Here is a 22,295-nt window from a genome sequence, read left to right as displayed (position 1 = left end):
ACTGTAGACATTGAAGAAATATGAGACAATGATTAAACGGCAAAAGATGGGTGTGAAGAGAAAAGGGAACGATGATGAGACAAACATGTAAAACGGAAAGAGAGATGACAACAGACAAAACTATGGCATGGAATAGGACAAACATGAGTCAAATGCTATTTGAAAATAATCTTTTCAGTTTGCAGAAAAGCAGCTGATCTGATGTGATCTGGGCCTGTACTGCCAAGCTGGATTTGGGGGTGAGGTAACTTCAACATCAAAGATTTTTGATGGTGTTTTACTTCTTGTCGGGGTACATACATCGCCATGGTAACCTATGTTGCACGCTCTGGAGCAGGTTAAGTTTGAGATGAGAATTCACATATAAAAGTACCAACTACTGACCAATCTATTCAGAATCTGAATCTATTCAGATTGCGGCAAAACCCTTTAATTTTCCCTGATGATTATTGATATGAGAGGTATAGATTCTCGTCGGAGGGAGTGAGATAAATATGTTATACTTCATTGTGTGCTACTGCTGTGCCAGTGCCGTTCACAGAAAATAGCAAATCTACAGTACAAGCTCACAACGCAGTGCCCAGCGAAACGTTGTAAGCTTGTAGGTCGTCAGTTTTCAGTGTGCGACACTGGTGCGCAACTAAGTATAAAACCGACTTTAACTGTGCTAGATTTAACTGGCCAAAATGTTCACGTCTCCCCCCCTTCTCCACTCCCTCCATTGGCTCCCAGTTACTACCCGCACAGAGTACAAAACACTGATGTTGGCCTACAAAGCAACCAAAGGTATGGCACCCCCATAAAGCCTGATCCAACCCTACAACCCCTCCTTCTCACTCAGATCAGCTAACACAGGGAAGCTGTCCGAACCTTCCCTAAACATCTGAGACAATGCTCCACCACTTCCCAGACTCTTCTCCCTACTGGCTCCCAAACTGTGGAACGAACTCCCTATTGCAATTAGAACTGCAGACTCACTCCCAATCTTCCGCCATAATCTGAAGACTCACCTCTTCAGACTCCACCTTAGCCCGTAGCACCTTGCAGGCTTATGCAAAGGCTAAAATGTAATTTAGATAGCATAGATAGCATAGGTATAATGTTTACATTTTTCATATTTTTTTATCCACATGAACCTTAGCGTCCCTATTATGGGGTGAACATTTTGCTGAAATAGACAAGCACACAACGCATCGCAAGGGCTATTTTGGACAAAGAGATTTAGTGTAGAGGGGAATAAAAGCAGAAAAAGTAAGTAACTAAAACATATCCTGGGTTTGTTGAACTTGGTTCATCGTACAGGCCTCTGATCTCATCTCATATGTCAATTCAACTAATTTCATATTATCTTAATACTGTAAACTCCCGATTACTCATTACATTGGATCAAGTATTTCCAAACACTACTTGACCAAGGTATGTTGATGAGGATGGGTTTTCGTTTGACTTCACGGCCCACGGGACTCACCTCTGCAACAGGACACACCACAGACTTCAAGGCCAAAGGATAAAGGCAAGAGAAAAGAACAAGAACAGAAACAAAAACTGGAGAGGGCAAGAGAGAGAGAGAGAGAGAGAGAGAGAGAGAGAGAGAGAGAGAGAGAGAGAGAGAGAGAGAGAGAGAGAGAGAGAGAGAGACAGACAGACAGACAGACAGACAGACAGACAGACAGACAGACAGACAGAATAGAAGAACGAAAGGAGGGGAACAAAGAGGAAGAGAGATTAGAACGACACTCAAGATATGTTAGTGAAAAGCACAGAAAAAGACAGGTTAAAGTTATAGAGGAACTGCCATATTATCACAGATGGTCTAGAACTTCAGACCGAGCAGAACAGAATGGTCCTAGTGCAATTTGGCACTAAATGGAAACTGCAATTTTGACTAAATAATATAAATTAACTGTAGGCATTCCTCCATACAGTATAAAAGGTAGTAGCACTACCTTAACTGTCTTCATGCTTGAATATTTAATCCTTTAGGATTTGCATTAAGAACTCTGAGCGAACCAATAACTTTTATCTCATAAAACTTTAAGCGTAACTTTCAAAAATAGAAAAGAACACACTGCTCACACGGTATCAGACTTGACTGAGGCACAGGAGCTAGGAATGATTAAACGGAATGAAACCTTTTGAGTAGGCGGATGCTCTTTCCATTAAAGTTGAACATTCATGAGAAAGAGGGTCCTGGGTTTGAAACTAACTGATGCCATTCTCTAAGGAGTTCTTCCACATGGTACATACTTTTGCCAGTGCCCTTTGAAGGCACTGGCCTTAGAACTAGAGCTGGTCCTTGGGTGTTGTTCAGTGGCTGCCCAGTACTCCGGTGGGCAGAGGACCAATTCCCCTGCAGGGATCAATAAAGTATAACTAACTACTGTATAACTACGGCATAGCTAAAGATTACCTTCTCCTCCAGGTCCTTGATCTGTCTCCGCTGGATGTCTGTCTTATCCTCCAGGTCACGGATTCTCTAAAACAGTCAGAGAGAAACAAGGTGAGATGGAGGGCTTACTGTGGATCAGAAAATGCACGTCCCTCAACGTGTTACTCAAATTGACCTCTTCAGTTTTGTTATACATCCTCCTTCATGGCTTCAATACAATACTATCTATGTACTGTATACACATTTTCCACAAAACAAAATGAACTCTCATTAGTCTTGCTGAGTCATCTCTGAATGCTATATAGAGTCTGGAACTAAACCTCCCGAAATCCGAGACAGGAAGCTGTCATCTGTTTGTCATTTCCGATCACGAAAATATATCTTACATTATCTTTACATTGATTTTTAAATTTCTATTTCTGCTAAGCAGCAAGACTATATAGTGCTTAGATGATTTATATTCAGATACATTTGTGTGACTGTAAAGACGAAACAGAAGTAGGAAGGAGGCGTCACATCCGCTTTATCCTCTGATCATTTTCAGATCTTCCATGTTCCAGACTGTATGACGGAAGCATTTGAAAATTGTGGGAGGCAACAGTCTGGCTCGCGAGACTACTACATATAGTCATACATACATGGTTAACGTATGTGTGTGTGCACATGACAGGACACATACAGACACTCACATCCCTATTAAATAAACATTTGACCTCTTATTTTTTTTTACCATATTAGAAACGGAATATAGAACCGCTAGGAACCGGAACCGATAAGCAGAACCGGACTCGTAAAAATCCTAACGATACCCATCCCTACTCACATGCCTTCAAGACACACACACACACACACACACACACACACACACACACACACACACACACACACACACACACACACACACACACACACACACACACACACACACACACACACACACACACACACACACACACACACACACACACACACACACACACACACACCTGGTGTGCCTGGTGCAGTAGCTCCATCCTCTCTGCCAGGATCTGACAGTCATATTCTCTGCTCTTCCTCAGCATCTGTCTCCTTAGCTTCTCCACGGCGTTCCGCAGCTCGTCTCTCTGCAGCTCGTCCAGTGGCTCGCCGTATTTGATCACCTGCAGGCAGCGTGGGGAGTTTAGGACATATTTGTATTGCTGTGTACTGTATATATAATCACAAAACTACGGGGACTCAAAAAGGTATACTCAAGTGTCCGGATTTAAAGCTAAAGGGGAAAATCGTAGTTGCTTCTATCTTATCCAGGGATTTATTATACTAGTTCAGTGCCTGTCCGGGGCATGGCCATTCAGAACGGGCCGATTGCTTGGCTCCTGGAAGCGCTGCTTGCAGCGTTTGGGAAACGCTCATCCGATCGACTTCACACTAGTCTAGTGACGAGACACTGTACTCCCATGGATCCTCATCAATACACTTTTACCCGCCGAGTGTGAAGTAAATCAGATTAACGGTTCTCAGGATATGCGAAGGACAGACAGACATAGAAAGATTCTGCCAATTTAGAATTGCATTGGCATGTACAGTAAGTGTACATGTTCTGTCTGTTCTGCCACTTGACTAAGAGGGGGACCAGAGGATTGACCCTAAATTGGTGAGTGACCCAAAAATAGGCCCAAATTTGAGTTGAGCCAATTAAAGCATAAAAAACATAAATATAACTTTTTTTAGCACAATTAATAAGATCATGGTTCAAGATTTCCTAAGTAACTTCATCCCTCTAAAATCAAAATCTCCTCGCATTGTGTCTATAACAAAAACATTCTTTGTAGTCTTATGAGTTTGATAGATTCACATGATTCAAAATTCTTCAAGTCAATTAAGCAGATAACACAATGAATATTTAAAGCTTGTACAGGTCTAATAAACGTGCTGTGTTCACCTTGTCCTGCTGCAGTGCATTGTATAATGTGGCCTCTAGCTCCTGGATTTGCTGCGGAGCAAAGACAAGAACGTAAGATTTATAATTTCAATATAATAGACACGTATGCACAGGATACCCTCTCAAACACACAATCATTCAAAGCGCGCACACACACACACACACACACACACACACACACACACACACACACACACACACACACACACACACACACACACACACACACACACACACGCACATAAATAAACATGTACTGTAACATGTATTGGAACATGTACTGTACACACAGATGCAAAAGTTTTCTCTCACCATGTAGGCCTGGTCCAAGGACGATTTTCTGTAATCAAGCTCCTCTTCTAGATAGCCTTTCTGCTTACAGAACATCTCCTGTATCACCACATGAACACACAAATTCAACTGCCAGACATGACACTAATATAGACGTATAGATCATTTATACAAAAATAAAACAATTATTATAAAATAATATATTTTATAATTCAGATATTCAAAAATAGCCAATCTACAAGATCTTGTAGATCTGCTATTCCCGAGCAATTCCGAAAAACCCTGAACATTTTGAAAATGTATGCCTTTAAAGACATGCCCAAAATAAGGACGGCAGGGTTAATATAGTTAATGGACTCTCACCAGGCCAAATACTGTCATGTATGCTTTTTCATATTTTTTATTTCATACGTTGAGTTAAATCTCCACAAGAGTTGTCTGGACTCACCATCTCTATCTCCAGGTCCATCATCTTCTGGTGCAACGCTGCCTCTGTCCCCTCTATCTGCTGGATCCACTAGAGGGCGACGCACACAACAAATACAGAGGTCAGCCAGAGTGCTGGAGACGTTTCAATGTTTACTATGTATTTATCAATGGAAACAACTAGGCAGACAGATTCAGTGCTTACCTTTTCAGCTAGCGACAAAACAGTGCTGGCTTGAATAATCGCCACTTGTTCCTCATTTCGTAGATTCTAAAGAAAAGAGAAAAAAACATATACATACATTTTGGCCATGTTTAACAAGGAAACACCTTTCCCAACACTGTTGGGTCATGTGACATTACAAAGTCCCATACGACTTACCCCATTGTCCCCCAGGATATCTAGGAGTTTGATGAGGTCTGGTATACACACATCCTGTGTAGGGTGATAAACTACATTTAACCTCAGGCTTAAATATTAGTTTCAAAGTATTCCTTTAATTGCATTTTCTTTCTATATTCATTCCTTGCTGCTCTAACAGCCCACCAGGATTGAGACAATTACACTGCATTGCATTACACAGTGTTATAATGCTGTTGAGTGATGTTATGTAGGTTGTAATTCTCGCTGTGCACTGCACCTTAACTCCCTCTTTCATGCAGTAGATCTGTAAGGCGCTGACTCCTTCAGCGAAGGGATGCATCCTCAGGTGGTTGAAAGGAGGAGATCTCCGCTCTCGCTCCTACAGAGAGAAGAAAGATTGACATGTGAGATTTTATATACAGTGCTCCATGCATATTTTATGAGGCAAAGAAATAAAAAAAACTGGCTATTAAGAGTTCTTCTGGGTATCAGGACCTGTCAAAAATAAAAGAATGACATTTATCCAGCATAGTTTTATCCTTTATTTCATGTGCAAGGCCAGAGAGAGGAGGCACATGCAAGACAAGAGTGTGGTTGGATTTGAACGTGGGTTCTCACGACTCACTAGCAGCATTGTGCTCTGTGCACTAACAGGCTGAACCACCAGGCACCCCAGTACTGCTGTTCTTGAATTAATTATTGCACCGTGCATACTGCAGTGTTAACTCCCTAGTGAGTGAGAGCAGTGAGGGGCCTCTACTACTATTCTCCTCTGTAAACACTAGGGGGCAGGCCTATCCCTCGCCGGCTTGATTCAACATCTGCACTGCAGCAAGACAAGTGCACAAAGAGCACTGTCAGCTGAATTCTTGCCTGGCTGACTGACTACCTGACTGACAGGTTGGCTGGCTGGCTAGCTGCCTGCCTGCCCGTCGGTCTTAACGGCAGAATGCCTCACACCACTAGCCGACTGTTTCAACAGTGGAGAAAACTGTAATTACTTAGTGACAGTGATGGCCGAGCCTTTAGACCCTGAATTGTGGACACGAACAGTGTGTGTTTGTTTATGTGCTGTATGTATGTGTAAGAGGGAGAAAGACAGAGATAGAGGGGGACAGAGAGGAGAGAGGGACAGAAAGAGAAGACAGAGATGGAGGAAACAATCGAGAGAGACAGAGGGAGGGACAGAGAGAACAGGAGAGATACTTAGAGAGAGAATAAATGTGTGAGAGTTATAAGACAGAGATGGATAAAAAATACAAAAAGCCACAGAGCGAGAAGGCATCAGAACCTTTCCCTTACATATGCCAATTCTTTTCAGAGTCTGATACTCTGAGTTAATGCATTATATAAGCTTTATAACCAGCATTTAATGTGCTTAGTCTTAGGTAATGATTGGAATTAAAAGTGTTTCCCTTCCATTCAAATCAAAATCAATGTCAAAAGAGATCAACACTACAGAATATTGATTTTTATATTTTAATGTATTTAGATATGAGAGTGTAGAGAGACAGGAAACAGATGGAAGACATGCGAGACATGCCGAATTTGAACTGGGATCCTCACTGGGAGACTCACAACTGGCTGCTTCATCAGACACCCAACCGTTTTCATCTCATCTGTAAAGGTAATACATCCACTGAACCCTGCAAGCCACCAAGGATCATCTCAGCTCATTAGACACAAGGACGACCGAAAGCAAACACTTTTGGGTGAAATGTGGTGCCCTGCATGTCCTAGCGACAGCCATGGATGAGTGGGTAGAGAGGACGTCTGGGAATAGGATGGTAGCCAGTTCAACCCTCAGCTCGTCCCCAGCCTGTGTGTCAGAAGTGTCCCACTTAACCCATAACTGTTCCCTTGGCACTGTTAAAAATAGTTTCCCACCACTGCTCTTAATAGTTAGGATGGGTAAATGTAGAGTATGAATTTCAAATGTACTTGGGGCGGCAGTGGCGGCAGTGGCGGCAGTGGCTCAGGGTGGGGCGGCAGTGGCTCAGGGGTAGAGTGGCCGGGTAGAGGGAACTGGAAAACCGCAAGGTTCCCAGTTCGATCCCGGGCTGGGGCGCTCCCCTAGAGTTAGTGCCGAAGTGTCCTTGAGCAAGACGCTGAACCCCTAATTGCTCCCGATGAGCAGGTTGGTGCCTTGCATGGTTTCCTCCGCCATCGGTGTATGAATGTGTGTGTGAATGGGTTAATGGCACAATCAATGTAAAGTGCTTCGGATAGAAGCGCTATATAAATGCACCATTTACTTGACAAAAAAACACCCCTACCCACCCAAATCGACGGCCACTATCTACCATCCTCCGGCCTACAAAAAGGTGAAGCAAATGAGGGACTCATGAGGTGGCTCCACATAGCAGACGCCAAATGAATTCAATACACAAATTCAGCACGTGAATGGAATGTAGAATGCCACAGCGCACATCAATTTAAGCATAACTACATTTAAAACATGCAGAATCCCAAAGATTCGCAGAATGTAGGCTTAGTGCCGTGTTTTGGTCATTAATTACCATGTTTGGCTACTTCAAAAAGATCAGAGAAAATCCTGTTGATCCGTAATGGGAAATTGGGTCATTAAACTGGGTCATCACATCAGGTTGCCCTGAATTGTGGGTAGTTTTGGCTTGAGTAATTTCTGGTTGGTACTGTGTCCAACAGCTTGTTAGGCTAGCATTAGCAGCTAAGTGACACTGATTACTCGGCTATCACCCTGACAACTTACTGAATAGACAATCATAGAGTATGACATCAGAGTAAAATCGCTTCCAGTAAGGATGCTTCCTGGTCGTCCCCCCAGGGAGTCCAGGTGGGAAGAGGCCACAGGGTAGACCAAGTGACAGGTGGGGGAGGGATTATATCTCCACACTGACAAAGGGAACCCCTCGGGATGCCCCAGTCAGAGCTGGCTAATGTGGCCAGGAAAAGGAAAGTATGAGGTCCCCTGGAACTGCTACCTCCATGATCAGACTGCGGATAAGCAACTGAGGATGGATGGATGGATGGTACAATATATACAGTATTTGTGTAAATTCATTGTTTTGGAGTTAAATGGTCCGGGAAAGAGCTCAGTATCAAGTTTACATGATTCTATTCTACACATTTGCACTGAATTTCACTTGTTGCCATCGGGCAGGAGGCTTAGGGCAATATTAGCAAACAAGAAGGGTTACAAAATGTCGTTTGTGCCAACTGCTGTGGACATTTTAAATAAGAAAATGTTTAAATAGTCTAAATCGCCACTGCTCATGACGACTGTTGTTGTGTTAATGTGAGTGCATTTTTTATATAGTATTTTAATGCACCTGTGTATTTTTGTAATGTTTTATTGTTGTAACTGACTGCTGGTGTGCCAAAGACAAATTTCCATTTTATGTCAATTTAATGGACAATAAAGTTTTCTTTATCTTTATCTTTCTTTACATTTTAAACTGCTCACAGCATGAAGAATTCATGCTGATTGACCCCGATGTTTAACTGCTACATGATGTGAAGCAGTGTTATTAGCATCTAAATATCCTCAGTTCAGCAGTACATGACAGCCTCCTGTTGTGTGCTATTGAGCAATCTTTTAAGGACTTAAACAAACTGTTAAATGGAGGTGCAAACCTTGCCCACACCAGCCTATCATAGCTCTCTATTATGAACTTGACCGTTGACCTTTTTGACCCAAAAGTTAACCACTTTTCTTTCTGTTTAAGGTTAATTCTTTCATAAAAATTCAAAACATAGACAGACAGTTTTGATAATGTTACCCTGTCACATGCATGCAGGAATAATCATTGAGTATATTCATATATATATTGAGCATAAAGTAATCCATTTTGTGTCAAGAGATCTTCATAGAAAAAACGAATTGCAATCTTTTCAACATTCATTCATTGACATTAATGCTGTCATGATTTAACACCTTTACAGTTCACATTCACATTAGTTTGAGAGTTCACACCAAATGACAAACTGGACACAGTGCAGATACAACACACGCACACACACACACACACACACACACACACACACACACACACACACACACACACACACACACACACACACACACACACACACACACACACACACACACACACACACACACACACCATGTCCTGAATCACCACTGCTTCCAGTGATTGGTTGGAGAAGACTACTTAAAGCCTTCAAACACCAGTGATCTATGGCAGCATTTTGCAGTAATGCTGTCCACCCACACATGCACTTTGTTTTGTTCGCTGTATTAGTTAGGTTTTGAGTCTATGTAGTCATCTTGCAATGTGAACACAATGGGCCACGTTAGCCAGCTTTTTGTATAGTCATGTTTTGTTAGATTAGAGTAGAGAATTTAGGCTAGATTTAGGGTGATTATACTTATTTCTCTGAGTTGCTCCATGTGTCATTTATGATTTAGTTAAAGTGTCTTTAATTCATATAAAATATCTTAAGTTATTAATTAAAACCGGTTTCATCCCTTCTTCCCCTAGACAGGGACGTAACATATTACTTTCAGTCAACTGTCATTTCATATCAAGACATTTAACGGTTGTGCCAAAGATGTAATCTATTGAAACACAAGAACTTAACCTTACACGTCATAAAGAAAGTACTGTACAACCAAAGACTAATATGGCAAATGGAGTTCTCAATTAAGGCAAGCTTTCCCTGTTTGAGACTGTTGGGTTGACTACATTTCATTCTTGACTTGATTGTGTATCTTTTATGACATTTGTTAATCTCTTGGCTGCATGTTATCAATTAAGATAAGAAAATGTGACTCGTCAACATTTGCCTGTGAATTCCTAAACATTTTTGGGCAAAGATGAAAAATAAACTTTCAAGAATGACACACTTGTTTTTTTTTCTTAGAATGTAGTATGTCCATGTATACATTTGGTTTAATCTTATACACACTTTTTGTTACATCTGGGCTAAATTATCTCACTGGGAAATATTTTGTTCAATATTACAACATGCGTGGTCTTGTTTAACCCCTTAAGCATATAGTTCTTCATATGACGAATAGCTTGAGCAAGAACATTCTGAAATTCTTTGACATTTGTAAATATTAAAATGTTCGCCTATAATTGACATGCCCAAAATAGGAACTCCAGGTTGAAAGTGGTTCAGGGTGGTAAATTGGACAATTCAGCTCATATCTACCTCACTGCAGTGTTTGATCTGAGTTCCATGCATAGTATTGGTAAAGTAGGTGAAGTATTATGAGCTGAAACTAAAGAATGTTATGTGATGTACAGGTGTGTAGGAGTGTCAGCAAACTCTACTGACAATGTGGAAGTTTGACTAATGCACCCATGACAGCCACATCTATCAGCAGTAAAATATTACATCCCTCTTCACCTTTATTTTGAGAACCACACAGACTGGGTAGGGTGCACACTACACAGCACCAGTGGGAGAAATGAAATGGAACAAAAAACAGTAATCTTGTGGTTGGCTGTCCCTTTACATCAGGCCCACCTTTTTAGTGCTTTAGCATTTAGGTGTCAAACTTGTGAATCCATTAATTGTGGATAAACATTGTAATAAACATTAACCACCCTCAAACTTGAGTTGTTTGACTATGTTAGCCAGACATTATATTAAGGTTATGTCTTTTGTCAGTGTATTGCTGCACAAAGCACCCAAAACAAAAGTGTTAAGGTTTAATTAAGTGCTGAGCCTGTACAGAACAGTGACAAAGATCAGCTAAACAAAAGGCAGAAAACGTGTGAAGATCAACAAAAATGCTCAGTAGACAGCAAATCTCAGGGGGCATTTGATGACAATGTTTTGGGGTTGTGTGCGTGCATGAAAAGAAATGGGGCAATGGGTGGAAGCGCCATGATAAGCTTTAAAAAAATCTTTATGCAAAGTCAGTGCTAACCCTCCATGAATATACTTTTGGCTATAAATCTCTTATATTATTCATAATGGGTTCATGCATGTTATCATGCATTCATATTTACGTGCTAGCATCTGCTCAATGATACATGACTCTTCTTTTGCACATTTTTAAACAATGTAATTTAATCATCACTCTGTGACTGAGCTTAAAAAGGGTGATGCTAAGTGGACCTGGTCAGCTAAAAACCCAGACACACTGCCTGTAAAATACTTGGCTGGACACAAAGGGCCCACCCTCACACTGGGATCAGGCCAAAAACTCCTTATCTGTAGCCGTCTCACTTCCCTTCTTAACAAAACGCCACTGATATTTACAAGAGGGGACACGCATGAACTGAGAAAGAGAAAAAAGAGGGAGATTCAGACAGAGATCGAGGTGGACCACAACTATACAAGGATAAAGTGGAGAGCACTCTTCCTGCAGGGAACTGTGTGCGTGTAAAGGGATTAAAGCCGTGACCACCAGCAGAGCTGACAAGAGCAAAAGGAAAATGGAGGGTGGCGGTGGTGATGGTGAGGGGCTGAAGGGCATTCCCTGACCTTAACATCTTCTTTGCTTGACTGATTTGAAGCTTAAAATAATGCTGTCCTTTCTCCCCAATTGAACGAGTCCAGAGAGTCAAGAAGAAGTCCTCCAGTGCAATGTCCAGAGAGTCTTAAAAGGATGCAAGGACCATTGCTTATGGATAATTTCCTAATAACTATATCTTATTAGGATTAGTTATCCCGTGGTACTAACTCTCCACATATTATGGGAACTTTCCTAGTTGTAAATATACTTGACTACCATCTACTTTCCTGGTAAATACCTGGAAATTATGGGACTGTAAAGTATATGGTTACTGAGGTATCTGTTAGGTATACTACAGTATATTAAAGCAAAAAGTCACAGGAGGCCGTGGTTTGCAGTGATTTTACAGCTAATTGGCGTTCCATCCGGTGCACCTGCCGTTGAGGCACTCCACGATTTGCAGAAACGTGCAATGACCAACGTTTTTCTTTGGCCATATGGTTGACATAATTTTGTGGTGAGTGGAATCGATGTTTAAATTTGGGTTAGGCACCTACAGTATGAAATGTTTTGGTCTCACCTCTAGTTCCAGTATCCTGAACTCCAACAGTTCATTCTGGTCCTTGGAGTCCTGAAGCTCCTGTTGCAGACGATTAGACTCCACGTCCAATTTATCCACCTGGACATAGCACAGAGAATGGAGCAGGTTATGCATTTATGAAAGTCACTATTTATGAATGACTAGTAGTTATTCTGATTTTCACTAGTCCCCATGTCATGTCTTATGCTTTATTTATACTCCATTGTACAAACGTGTATTAGAACTATTAATAATACTATGATAGTAGATAGTGGGAAGGATTCCATAATAGCATGAATTCTTATTAGATTATTTGGTTGACATTAGGGATTTCACGACTAGAGATTTTTACAGGTCGACTAATTTGACCCAGTGGTAGTCGACTAGTCGAAATTTACATTAAGAAGAAAAAAAAGAAAAAAAATGGGGGCATTGTTTTAATGCCAAACTACTATATTACTATTATTATTATCCTCCTGCCCTTATTTTTATGGCGTTTTAAGGGAAGCGCTTCTGGCACAGCAGCACAGCACATTGCCCAATATAGGCTTTTATTGGGCATACTATTGACCCCCTTTTGATAAAAAATGAAGTCAGGAGGATAATAATAATAGTAAGATGGGCCATAACTATGGCATTAAAAAGAAGAAAAAAAAATCTTCAACTATTCGACTAGTACCAACAAGGTCGACTAGTGGTTATACTAGTCGACTAGTCCACTAGTTGGTGAAAGCCCTAGTTGACATAACCCAGCAAATAAACAGTGATACATTGTGTGTGCACTATTGTCAAAATGATCATGAAAGGCAGCCCTTAGCAAAAAGCAGTTTATTAAAGTGTACTATAAGTATACTTCTTTTATACTAAAAATGAGACAGTATACTTTACGTTTACTTTTATATACTCGACAGATATATATACTTAAAACTAGTATACTTAAGTATACTTGGCTTATACTGAAAAGTGTAAAGACAAGTCTAAGTATACTAATTAGACTACCAAGTACTACAATTCTAAGACTTATACTTATACTTCCTGAGACTAGTATACTTAAGTATACTTGTCTTATACTGAAAAGTATAAAGAGAAGTCTAAGGCTTATACTTATAGTTCCTGAGACTAGTATACTTGTCGTATACTGATAAGTATAAAGAAAAGTCTAAGGCTTATATTTATACTTCCTGAGACTAGTATACTTAAGTATACTTGTCTTATACTGTAAAGTATAAAGAGAAGTCTAAGGCTTATACTTAAACTTCCTGAGACTAGTATACTTGTTGTATACTGAAAAGTATAGAGAAAAGTCTAAGGCTTATACTTGTCGTATACTGAAAAGTATAAAGAAAAGTCTAAGGCTTATACTTAAACATCCTGAGACTAGTATACTTGTTGTATACTGAAAAGTATAGAGAAAAGTCTAAGGCATATACTTGTCGTATACTGAAAAGTATAAAGAAAAGTCTAAGGCTTATACTTAAACATCCTGAGACTAGTATACTTGTTGTATACTGAAAAGTATAGAGAAAAGTCTAAGGCTTATACTTGTCGTATACTGAAAAGTATAAAGAAAAGTCTAAGGCTTGTACTTAAACATCCTGAGACTAGTATACTTGTTGTATACTGAAAAGTATAGAGAAAAGTCTAAGGCTTATACTTGTCGTATACTGAAAAGTATAAAGAAAAGTCTAAGGCTTATACTTAAACATCCTGAGACTAGTATACTTAAGTATACTTGTCATATATTGAAAAGTATAGAGAAAAGTCTAAGGCTTATACTTGTCGTATACTGAAAAGTATAAAGAAAAGTCTAAGGCTTATACTTAAACATCCTGAGACTAGTATACTTGTTGTATACTGAAAAGTATAGAGAAAAGTCTAAGGCTTATACTTATACTTCCTGAAGTATAACTACAAGTAAACTAGTAGTTTACTGAGGATATACTTTAAAGTATACTCCAATGAACCACAAAGTGGTCTAGAAGTATATAACTAGTACACTAGCAGTATATAGATGAGTGTACTTGTGGTATACTTGAAAGTATACTTTTGTAAACTAAACATGTTCCAATTTAGCAAAAAAAAAGTATACTCTCTAGTGTACTACAAGTACATTTGTATTAGTATACTTAGTATACATATACTTATACTTAAGTATACTTGATAAAATGAACTTGAAGTATACTCTTTTTTGCTAAGGGAGACTCTAGTTATAATACTGTACTGTGACTGTCGCAAAGTTGAGGCCAACCTTTTCTAACAGCTCCTGATTCCTCCGCATGAAGAGCTGCTTCTCTTCCACCCATCTGGAGTCCTGAGAAAAAGCAAAAACATGAGTAATATTAAAAAAGTAATGAAAAAATGTGTTTGCATTTGTGCCAATCTACATCAAACACCATTTTACTGCTGTGTATGCATTAGGCTTTAAGCTCTCTACCTGTCCTTTGAAGGCCAGTTCCTTCTCCAGGTCTTCTATTTTGGCCTTGTACCTGAGAACATCAGCATGAAGCTGCGCCTGAGCCTGAAACAACAGAAACTGGTCAACAGACACATACTGGAAAGCACAACAAACCCAACAGCATCTTCAATGGTCAACAGACACATACTGGATACAGTAGTACAACAAACCCAAGGCAAATTGGAACGTCTATTAGCTATTTATCACAGTCAATGTCAGCATGGCCACAGGCTCTCCTAAGGGTTGAGCGGGAGGGGTTAGAGATCAATAGGAAAATAAATTGAAATTGTGAGCTTTTTTAATGCTGACTTGGTTCACACAGTTTCTACTGGCACCTATCGGCATATTCCTCAAATGTTAGCCAATCAGCAGCTCTGCTATAATTGCATTGCTACAGAGAACCTCAGTGACAGTGGAAGTGAATGGGAAAACGTCCTCACTAAGAGTAGAAACATTGATATTTCTACCACAGCTTCATATCAGTGATGTTTTGTGTTGGTTTCCACGGTACTGCACAGTACCTTGGCTTCCATCTCGGCATCCAGTATGCCTCCTTTCTGCTCCTGCAGGAGTGCGTAGGCTCTCTGTAAGGCCTGGTACTCTCTAGTCAGCTGACGGAAACGCAGCTCCGACTCCTCATTGGCCAGGCCCTGGACAATAGAAAATATGGAGGAGTCAGGGACTCAATAATAGTTCGTGGGCAGAACAAAAAAAAGACATGAAAGTTTGGTCGCAACATTAAACAGTGAGTCAGCGCTGTGCTTATCTTCCTGCCGTCTGAGCAATTTTAACTTCCTAAACTGGCTGAATGGAAGATGTTTTCAATTTAGTTTTTGATGTGTTATCAAGGTACTGTATACATCAGCATACCACCCTTGGACAGTCAGAGAGAGAGAGAATGAGAATGAGAAAGAGAGAGAGAGGGAGAGAGAGAGAGAGAGAGAGAGAGAGAGAGAGAGAGAGAGAGAGAGAGAGAGAGAGAGAGAGAGAGAGAGAGAGAGAGAGAAAGAGCATTTCAAAACACACCCAAGAGAACCAATGTTTTTGCCATCATTCTCATCCCGTACAATGACACTTTGAAAAACTCATTATGGCATAAAGGACAGGTGAAAACCTCTCAACTGTTTAAAGCATAATACATCTTAAGACCGGTTCTCACCTCATCCAGGTCTTCATCAGGGGTGGCAGGTGTTCGATCCATCCTGAACGATGCTACCGAGGATGACTCAGAGTCCATAGACTCCTCATCATAGCCGAAGAAGGTGTCTACTACGATGTGCCTCTGTGGAAGAGATGGTAAACGTTCTCTACTGATAGCTGTCTTATCATCTCAGGATAAAGTGTAAAGAGGTTTTGTGGCTATGATTTATTATTGTACTGATTTTGAGGTAGTTATTCTGTTTCAGCTAGTCTTTTGCTGTTCACCACTGCACCACTGATCAAGGCTCAAGGAAAATACAATCCATGGACATTGTAAAATCCCAGCAATCACATTCCTGTAATTATATTATAATTTAATATAATTACAATTACAGCATACTCTGTTTTAAATTACTTTTTAATGCGTAATACTGTATAGATACGTAAAGTGCAACAGCTGTCCAAATGTTCTCATTGATATCTCAGGTGAAGATGGCAATTGTTTTCCTGACAACTGGACGTCAGAGAATTTAAAACAGTATTGATGCTCTGATGTTTTATAAGTTAGGTACTGTCACAGAAACAAAACGTTTCACTACCTTTATTGGCCTGGAGCTTCGTTTATGTCTCTTCTTCCTTAGAAGTTTTTCTCTATCCTGGAACAAAGGCATGGAAAAACAAGAAACAGGAAAGAAAAAATAAATCAGCTTTTGATGGCTATGTGCTTTTGTAACAGATTGGATCAGAGCCTCAGTCTCAAGACCAAAAGCCTAAGATATCTCCCCCGGCCAAGGGGGATTCCCTTTAAGTTAGTGGTTAAGATGTTTGCCAATGGTGTTCGAATCCCGGGTGTTAAACTTAAACATGTTGTGCAAGGCATGTGTTTTCTGTGACCTGTGAATGGAAGAATCAAAGGAATGTGGCAGACATTACCACTCTCTTTTCAGCAAATGCACTTAAAGCCGGGAAAGCATCTGTGTAATTTTAGATTTTAGCAGATGTACAAGCTCAAAGCGCGTCACTTCGTGCCGCACTATGAGCTTGTACGTAGACCTGCTATTTTTTAAAAACTCAAATCTTTGCTTCTGGGAGTCCTTGGAACAAACGTTTTCGAGATGGGGGGGTCAATGGCCAAATTAATACAATTTTGGGGGTCCTTGACATGAACAAATGTTGAGCACCATTGATATAGCAACATATGTTTTTCAGAAAACTTGTCTTAATGGGTTAAGTTCCCTCCTGAAAGACGGAGACAACTGGATGCGCATATTGTGTCACGGTCGGACGACATAATGCCTTTGGTCAGTGGATGTCTTTGATGCTGTGATTGGATGAGAAGATTGCTCATTCACTTGGATTTCATTCGAGCAATTTATGAATTACAATTCACTATTAAAGCTGCAATCTGTAGTTGTATGTCCTCTCCCAGCGGAGAGAGGTCATTGGAACACCTGGGATTCAAACCTGGATCTCCTGCCCTGGAGACCAAGCATTGATTCATCCAAGAAGGAATCCTCGCTTGCCCAGGGGAAATATAGGGCCACATTTCTTAATTGTAGAGTAAGGCGGACACTTCCAATCACTGCAGATGAGCTAGTTATATTGTATTAACATACTCTATCATACAGAGTTTGTGGAAATACTTATAGTAAGCCATTAGAAATCCCCCAAGTTCCAATTCCCAAGTTAAGTACTTCTTGGTAAAATGCATGCTTGTACTAAGAACACACGTTAATGTAAAATTCCTGCATGACACCAATCTACTGCTTTGTCACTCTGGTTAAGAGCTTCTGCTACAGTAGTTGCCTAAATTGTAATTAAAAACTGTGAAATTAAAAACATGAGATAATCTTAACCCATTAAGACCGGGAAAGCATCTCTGTCATTTTAGATTTCTCTTTCGCACTATGAGCTTGTAGATCTCCTATTTTTGGATAGCCAAAGTATAAAATAATAGTTATAGCTCAAATCTAAAATGACACAGATGCGTTCCCGGTCTTAATGGGTTAAAGCAAAGAAAACATAAAGCTTTTTCTTTGTGTGTAACCTGTGAAACCGAATGACTGTTTGTTACTTGTTATGCGAGTGATGTAGGAATATACACTCTAATAGATCTGCTATTTTTGAGATGGGGGGGTCCGCAGCTTCATTTTGGGGGTTTCATGTCCTTGAAAAAAGTTTGAGAACCACTGTTGTAACGTACACATTCATTCATGTCTAATAGAACTTACTCTCGTCAGCTCGTCGATCATGTTCTGTTGTTCGAGGACCTGCAGCTTGAGGAAGGCTATCTCCTGGTCATCGTGGGCCTGGTCCAAGTCATTCAGAGACTTCAGCTTCTTCAGCGGAGGATGGGAGCTGATCCTCTCCTTCTGCAGATGACACAGTTGACAACTTTCAACTGGTGTCCCTATTTTGGGCATGTCATTCTGTGTTCTAAGTGTGTTCTAAGTGATTTTTCGGAGGTATACGATAATCATTCCCTGCACGACATGCGTGTGGTCGTAGGCATACGCTAGCGCGTTTTCAATGGATGAAATGGTTAGTAGAGGGCTACGCTTGGCTATGACATTTTTCTGCAGGTCACATTACGTATATAGACGAATCCACAGACACGCTGCCTGTAGGCAATCATAGCTGCGGTGCGGAATGGCAGCCGCTTGACACCGCAGTTATGACTGCCTACAGGCGTCTGTGGATTCGTCTATAGCGTAACACGGTAGAACACACCACTGATTCTAGGTGAAAAATGGCATTTTCTAAAAATGTCCAGAAATCCAAAATAGTGAAAATATCCAATCTACAAGCTGCAAGGTTGTAGATCCGTTTTCACTATTTGGTCTGTTATTTGGCCAATATGACAAATTATATAGGGCTGAAGTGGTGTGTGGCGAGACAGACAACACTGATTTTCAGGTCATAAACAAGAAAGTTGGATTTGGGATCTCAGGTGTTGTGCCGGTCTATGCCTATAAGGACGCACCCCCCTACTCCACACACGGATGAACAAATTAATTTAAAAGCAGTATGGGTGTGCTACGAGCCAACACACAGGGAAGATCTTTATCGTTTATCGTCCATCCGAGTGTCCGTTGCTAGCCTGCCAACCGTGACAATGAGTCAATCAAGTTCATCATATTATCGATGTTCATCGCCTTGACTGCCCATTCCTCTGAGCCCACTGCCTCGTCTGAACCAGAGTACAGGAGGTAACACTGGGTTCTCTCAGAACAATACAGCTGTCACATTGATGAAAGGTTTCTCTCTGACTAAAGGTGGGGAATCGCTGCAAACAGACCAACTGTGGAAACAAGGGAAGTTTCGAATGAGCGAGAACCTTTGTACATATAGTGACACAGACTGATAAGACTAAGAGAAATGGACTCAGAGGTTGGGGTTGAATGGGCATATTTAACTGCTGTGTGGTTGAATCTTTGTATAATACAGTGATTCTCAACGTGGGGTCTGGGGACCCCAAAGCGCCCTTGAGGGGGTTCCAGGGGGTCCCCAGCTAAATCATTGGTAGTTAGGAACCAAATGGACCCTTACAGATCTGTAACTCTGTAACAGTGTGGGGAGAATGATTTTTTTCGGTGTGTGTGTGTGTGTGTGTGTGAGTGCGTGCGTGCGTGTGCATTTTATGCCCGCTATTGTGTTTAGGGTGTAGATGCATAGATGATAGATGCATCAGTCCCTTGTAGCACTGTGATAGTTGTAAACTAAAACTTATATTTTGTCAGAATGTGACTGGCGCTCCGGCTTACCCGCCAGCGACTACTACAGTGTCCAGCAGCTCTGTGACTAGTTTGTCACAGTCTGTTGACTCTATAATTGGCTTTTCTAATAATATTCTAAGTACATTAAAAGTTTGTGTTGACAGGCCCTTAAGATCAAGACTAAAATAAAGATGAAGATATCACTTTATAAGAAAAGAATAAAGAATAACTTTATGAATATCTGACTGATACATTCTCATATAATGAATGTATATTTGATATCTGTTATTTGATATGCTGAATAAGAGACTGCAGAACACTCTGACACACTTATCTAATGTGTTATTTGTTTTGATTTTGATCTAAATAGATGCAGAACACTGTATACTGTGTGTATGCGATCAAGTTAATATCCCAGTACCATTCTTGTGCCTTATACAAAAACCTAGATGTTATATTTGCATATACATATGCATATATTGTACATTCGGCGAAAATAGCAAATCTACAATGCTCACTTCTTACTGTCAGGAGTAGAAATGTGATGTAAAGCTGTCATAATTTTGTCACGTCATTCACATTTTTCGTTTAATGCTATGCCACCGCAAAGAACATCTAAAATTGTCTTCCGTGTTGCTAACAATTTTTCCAAACACGAGAGAAATGCATGATCCTCTGCCTTTTACAGACCTCATTTGTTCACTAAGCTTCATTCGACAGCATGTGCTTAATATCTATACCAAAGGGTACAACATGAGGTCTTAAAAAGCAACTCCTGGGGGCTGAGGCTCAACAGTCTGTAATGTGGCTTTGTCTTTGTTTAGCTTTTATGAGCTCATGACTTTTGCCACGTGTTCTTCACCTTTAGATTTGCTTATTTTAATCCAGGGAGGATTTGGAAGGTCAGAGCATCTTTTCCAAGGACAATTTGATGTGTGCATACTGCAATGAATACATTAGAATGTCTTCTCCCTCCACTTGCGTGGTGGTCACACCCATGCATCTCCCACAGAGACTCACATTTTCACACACACACACACACACACACACACACACACACACACACACACACACACACACACACACACACACACACACACACACACACACACACACACACACACACACACACACACACACACACACACACACACACACACACACACATTTCACTTTTTTCTTTTTCTAATTATCAAGAATCGCCGATCTGCAAGCTCACAATGCGTCAGGTTGTGATGCATTGTGAGCTGCTGTATTACATGTACTGTATACAGTATACGGTCCGACAAACACCTAGAACCTTGAGCCTCCGGTGGACGACAGATGGTGATCTAACAAGCAATGAAGAATGAACCCTCAGACCAGAACATCTCCCACTAACCATCTCCACGTTCTCCCTGGTCAGACTCTTGAGTTTCTCCTCCTGCCTCTGCAACGTTTGGGTCAAGTCATCGTTCCTCTTACTCAGCAGCTTGTTCTTGTCCAGCATCGGTTTGCACTGCTTCTCCGACTCCCGCACCCGCTTCAGCTGGAGGGTGGGGGGGGGGGGGGGGGGGGAGAGAAGGAGGATTGATGCACTGTTGTTATGGGTGAATGCATTGTATGCATGACTTTTAAAATGTCAAGACACACACAGACAAAGACAGCAGTCAAAAAAGCCATAATAATAATAATGCATCAAACTTATAGAGCACTTTTATAGGCACTCAAAGATGCTTTATATGATACATGATGTGTAAACCACTTATTCTCAATATTTTAATTTCAAGGACCCCCATTTTGATATGATTTAGGCAATCTACCCTGTAAAATTCTCAGTCTCTCTGGGTTACAGAACCATGAGGGTCCATTTGGGTCCTAACTATCAATAATATAAATTGATCATTTATACATTTAGCTGGGGACCCCCTGAATCCCATCAAGGACCCCATGGGGTGCCGGACCAAATGTTGAGAAGAGAACCGGTGCTGTATACAATAATTCAAAGCAGAGACAGTTTCATGACATGTTCCCAGAGACAGACAAATGAGGAGGTCATACAGTACCAGTTCATTCCTTTCATCCACCAGCAATGAGTTGCGGTCCTCTAGTTTGCGTATGGTGGCACTCAGGTCTGCTATCCGTCTCTGGTTTCTCCTCATGTCCTGAGGCAACAGGTTGAAACAGCGAAGTGTTATTATAATCACAATGTCACTGATGCTCTTTTCCAGGTCAAATAAGCCTAACTAACTTCCTACATCAGTGGTTCTCAAAGTGGGGTCCGGGGACCCCCAGGGGTCCTTGAGGGGGTTCCTGGGGGTCCCCAGATAAATGATGGATAGTTAGGAACCAAATGGACCCTTATGTGGCTGTAACTCTGAGAGTGCACAAATGGAACCAAATGGACCCTTAAGCGTCCATTTGGTTCCATTTGTACACTCTCAGAGTTATGGTTGTCCGTGGTCTAATGCAGGGGTCTGGGGACCCCCAGGGCCCTATATGCATCAGCTATTTTTTTTTTAATCTTGACATTCTTTCAAAATGTTTGAATATTTTTGACACCTCAAATCTTGTGTGTATGGGTTCCTTGGCACAAATCTATTCAGATCTATTCAGAGC

At 40.8% G+C, this 22,295-nt stretch overlaps 1 protein-coding gene across 1 annotated transcript in view; it reads right to left on the bottom strand.

Moving 5' to 3' along the window:
• The window catches only part of jakmip2 (janus kinase and microtubule interacting protein 2), a 43,078-nt gene that overhangs the window by 879 nt on the left and 19,904 nt on the right, over window positions 1-22,295 (bottom strand). Inside the window, exons 6-22 of the mRNA XM_084073279.1 lie at window positions 21,743-21,841; window positions 21,079-21,225; window positions 18,213-18,353; window positions 16,581-16,637; window positions 16,001-16,123; window positions 15,363-15,491; window positions 14,821-14,904; window positions 14,635-14,697; window positions 12,387-12,485; window positions 5,669-5,770; window positions 5,410-5,463; window positions 5,233-5,298; window positions 5,050-5,118; window positions 4,623-4,700; window positions 4,311-4,361; window positions 3,376-3,528; window positions 2,411-2,476 (exon numbers count right to left, since the gene is read on the bottom strand). Coding sequence (XP_083929405.1) covers window positions 2,411-2,476; window positions 3,376-3,528; window positions 4,311-4,361; window positions 4,623-4,700; window positions 5,050-5,118; window positions 5,233-5,298; window positions 5,410-5,463; window positions 5,669-5,770; window positions 12,387-12,485; window positions 14,635-14,697; window positions 14,821-14,904; window positions 15,363-15,491; window positions 16,001-16,123; window positions 16,581-16,637; window positions 18,213-18,353; window positions 21,079-21,225; window positions 21,743-21,841 — 1,581 coding nt within the window. The remainder of the gene's footprint in view (window positions 1-2,410; window positions 2,477-3,375; window positions 3,529-4,310; window positions 4,362-4,622; window positions 4,701-5,049; window positions 5,119-5,232; window positions 5,299-5,409; window positions 5,464-5,668; window positions 5,771-12,386; window positions 12,486-14,634; window positions 14,698-14,820; window positions 14,905-15,362; window positions 15,492-16,000; window positions 16,124-16,580; window positions 16,638-18,212; window positions 18,354-21,078; window positions 21,226-21,742; window positions 21,842-22,295) is intronic.

This window comes from Gymnoscopelus microlampas (genome assembly GCF_963454915.1).
Source record: "Gymnoscopelus microlampas genome assembly, chromosome: 12".
NCBI classification, from domain to species: domain Eukaryota; kingdom Metazoa; phylum Chordata; class Actinopteri; order Myctophiformes; family Myctophidae; genus Gymnoscopelus; species Gymnoscopelus microlampas.
The sequence above is the reverse complement of the archived record's forward strand: the minus strand, read 5'-3'. Positions and strand labels throughout refer to the sequence as shown.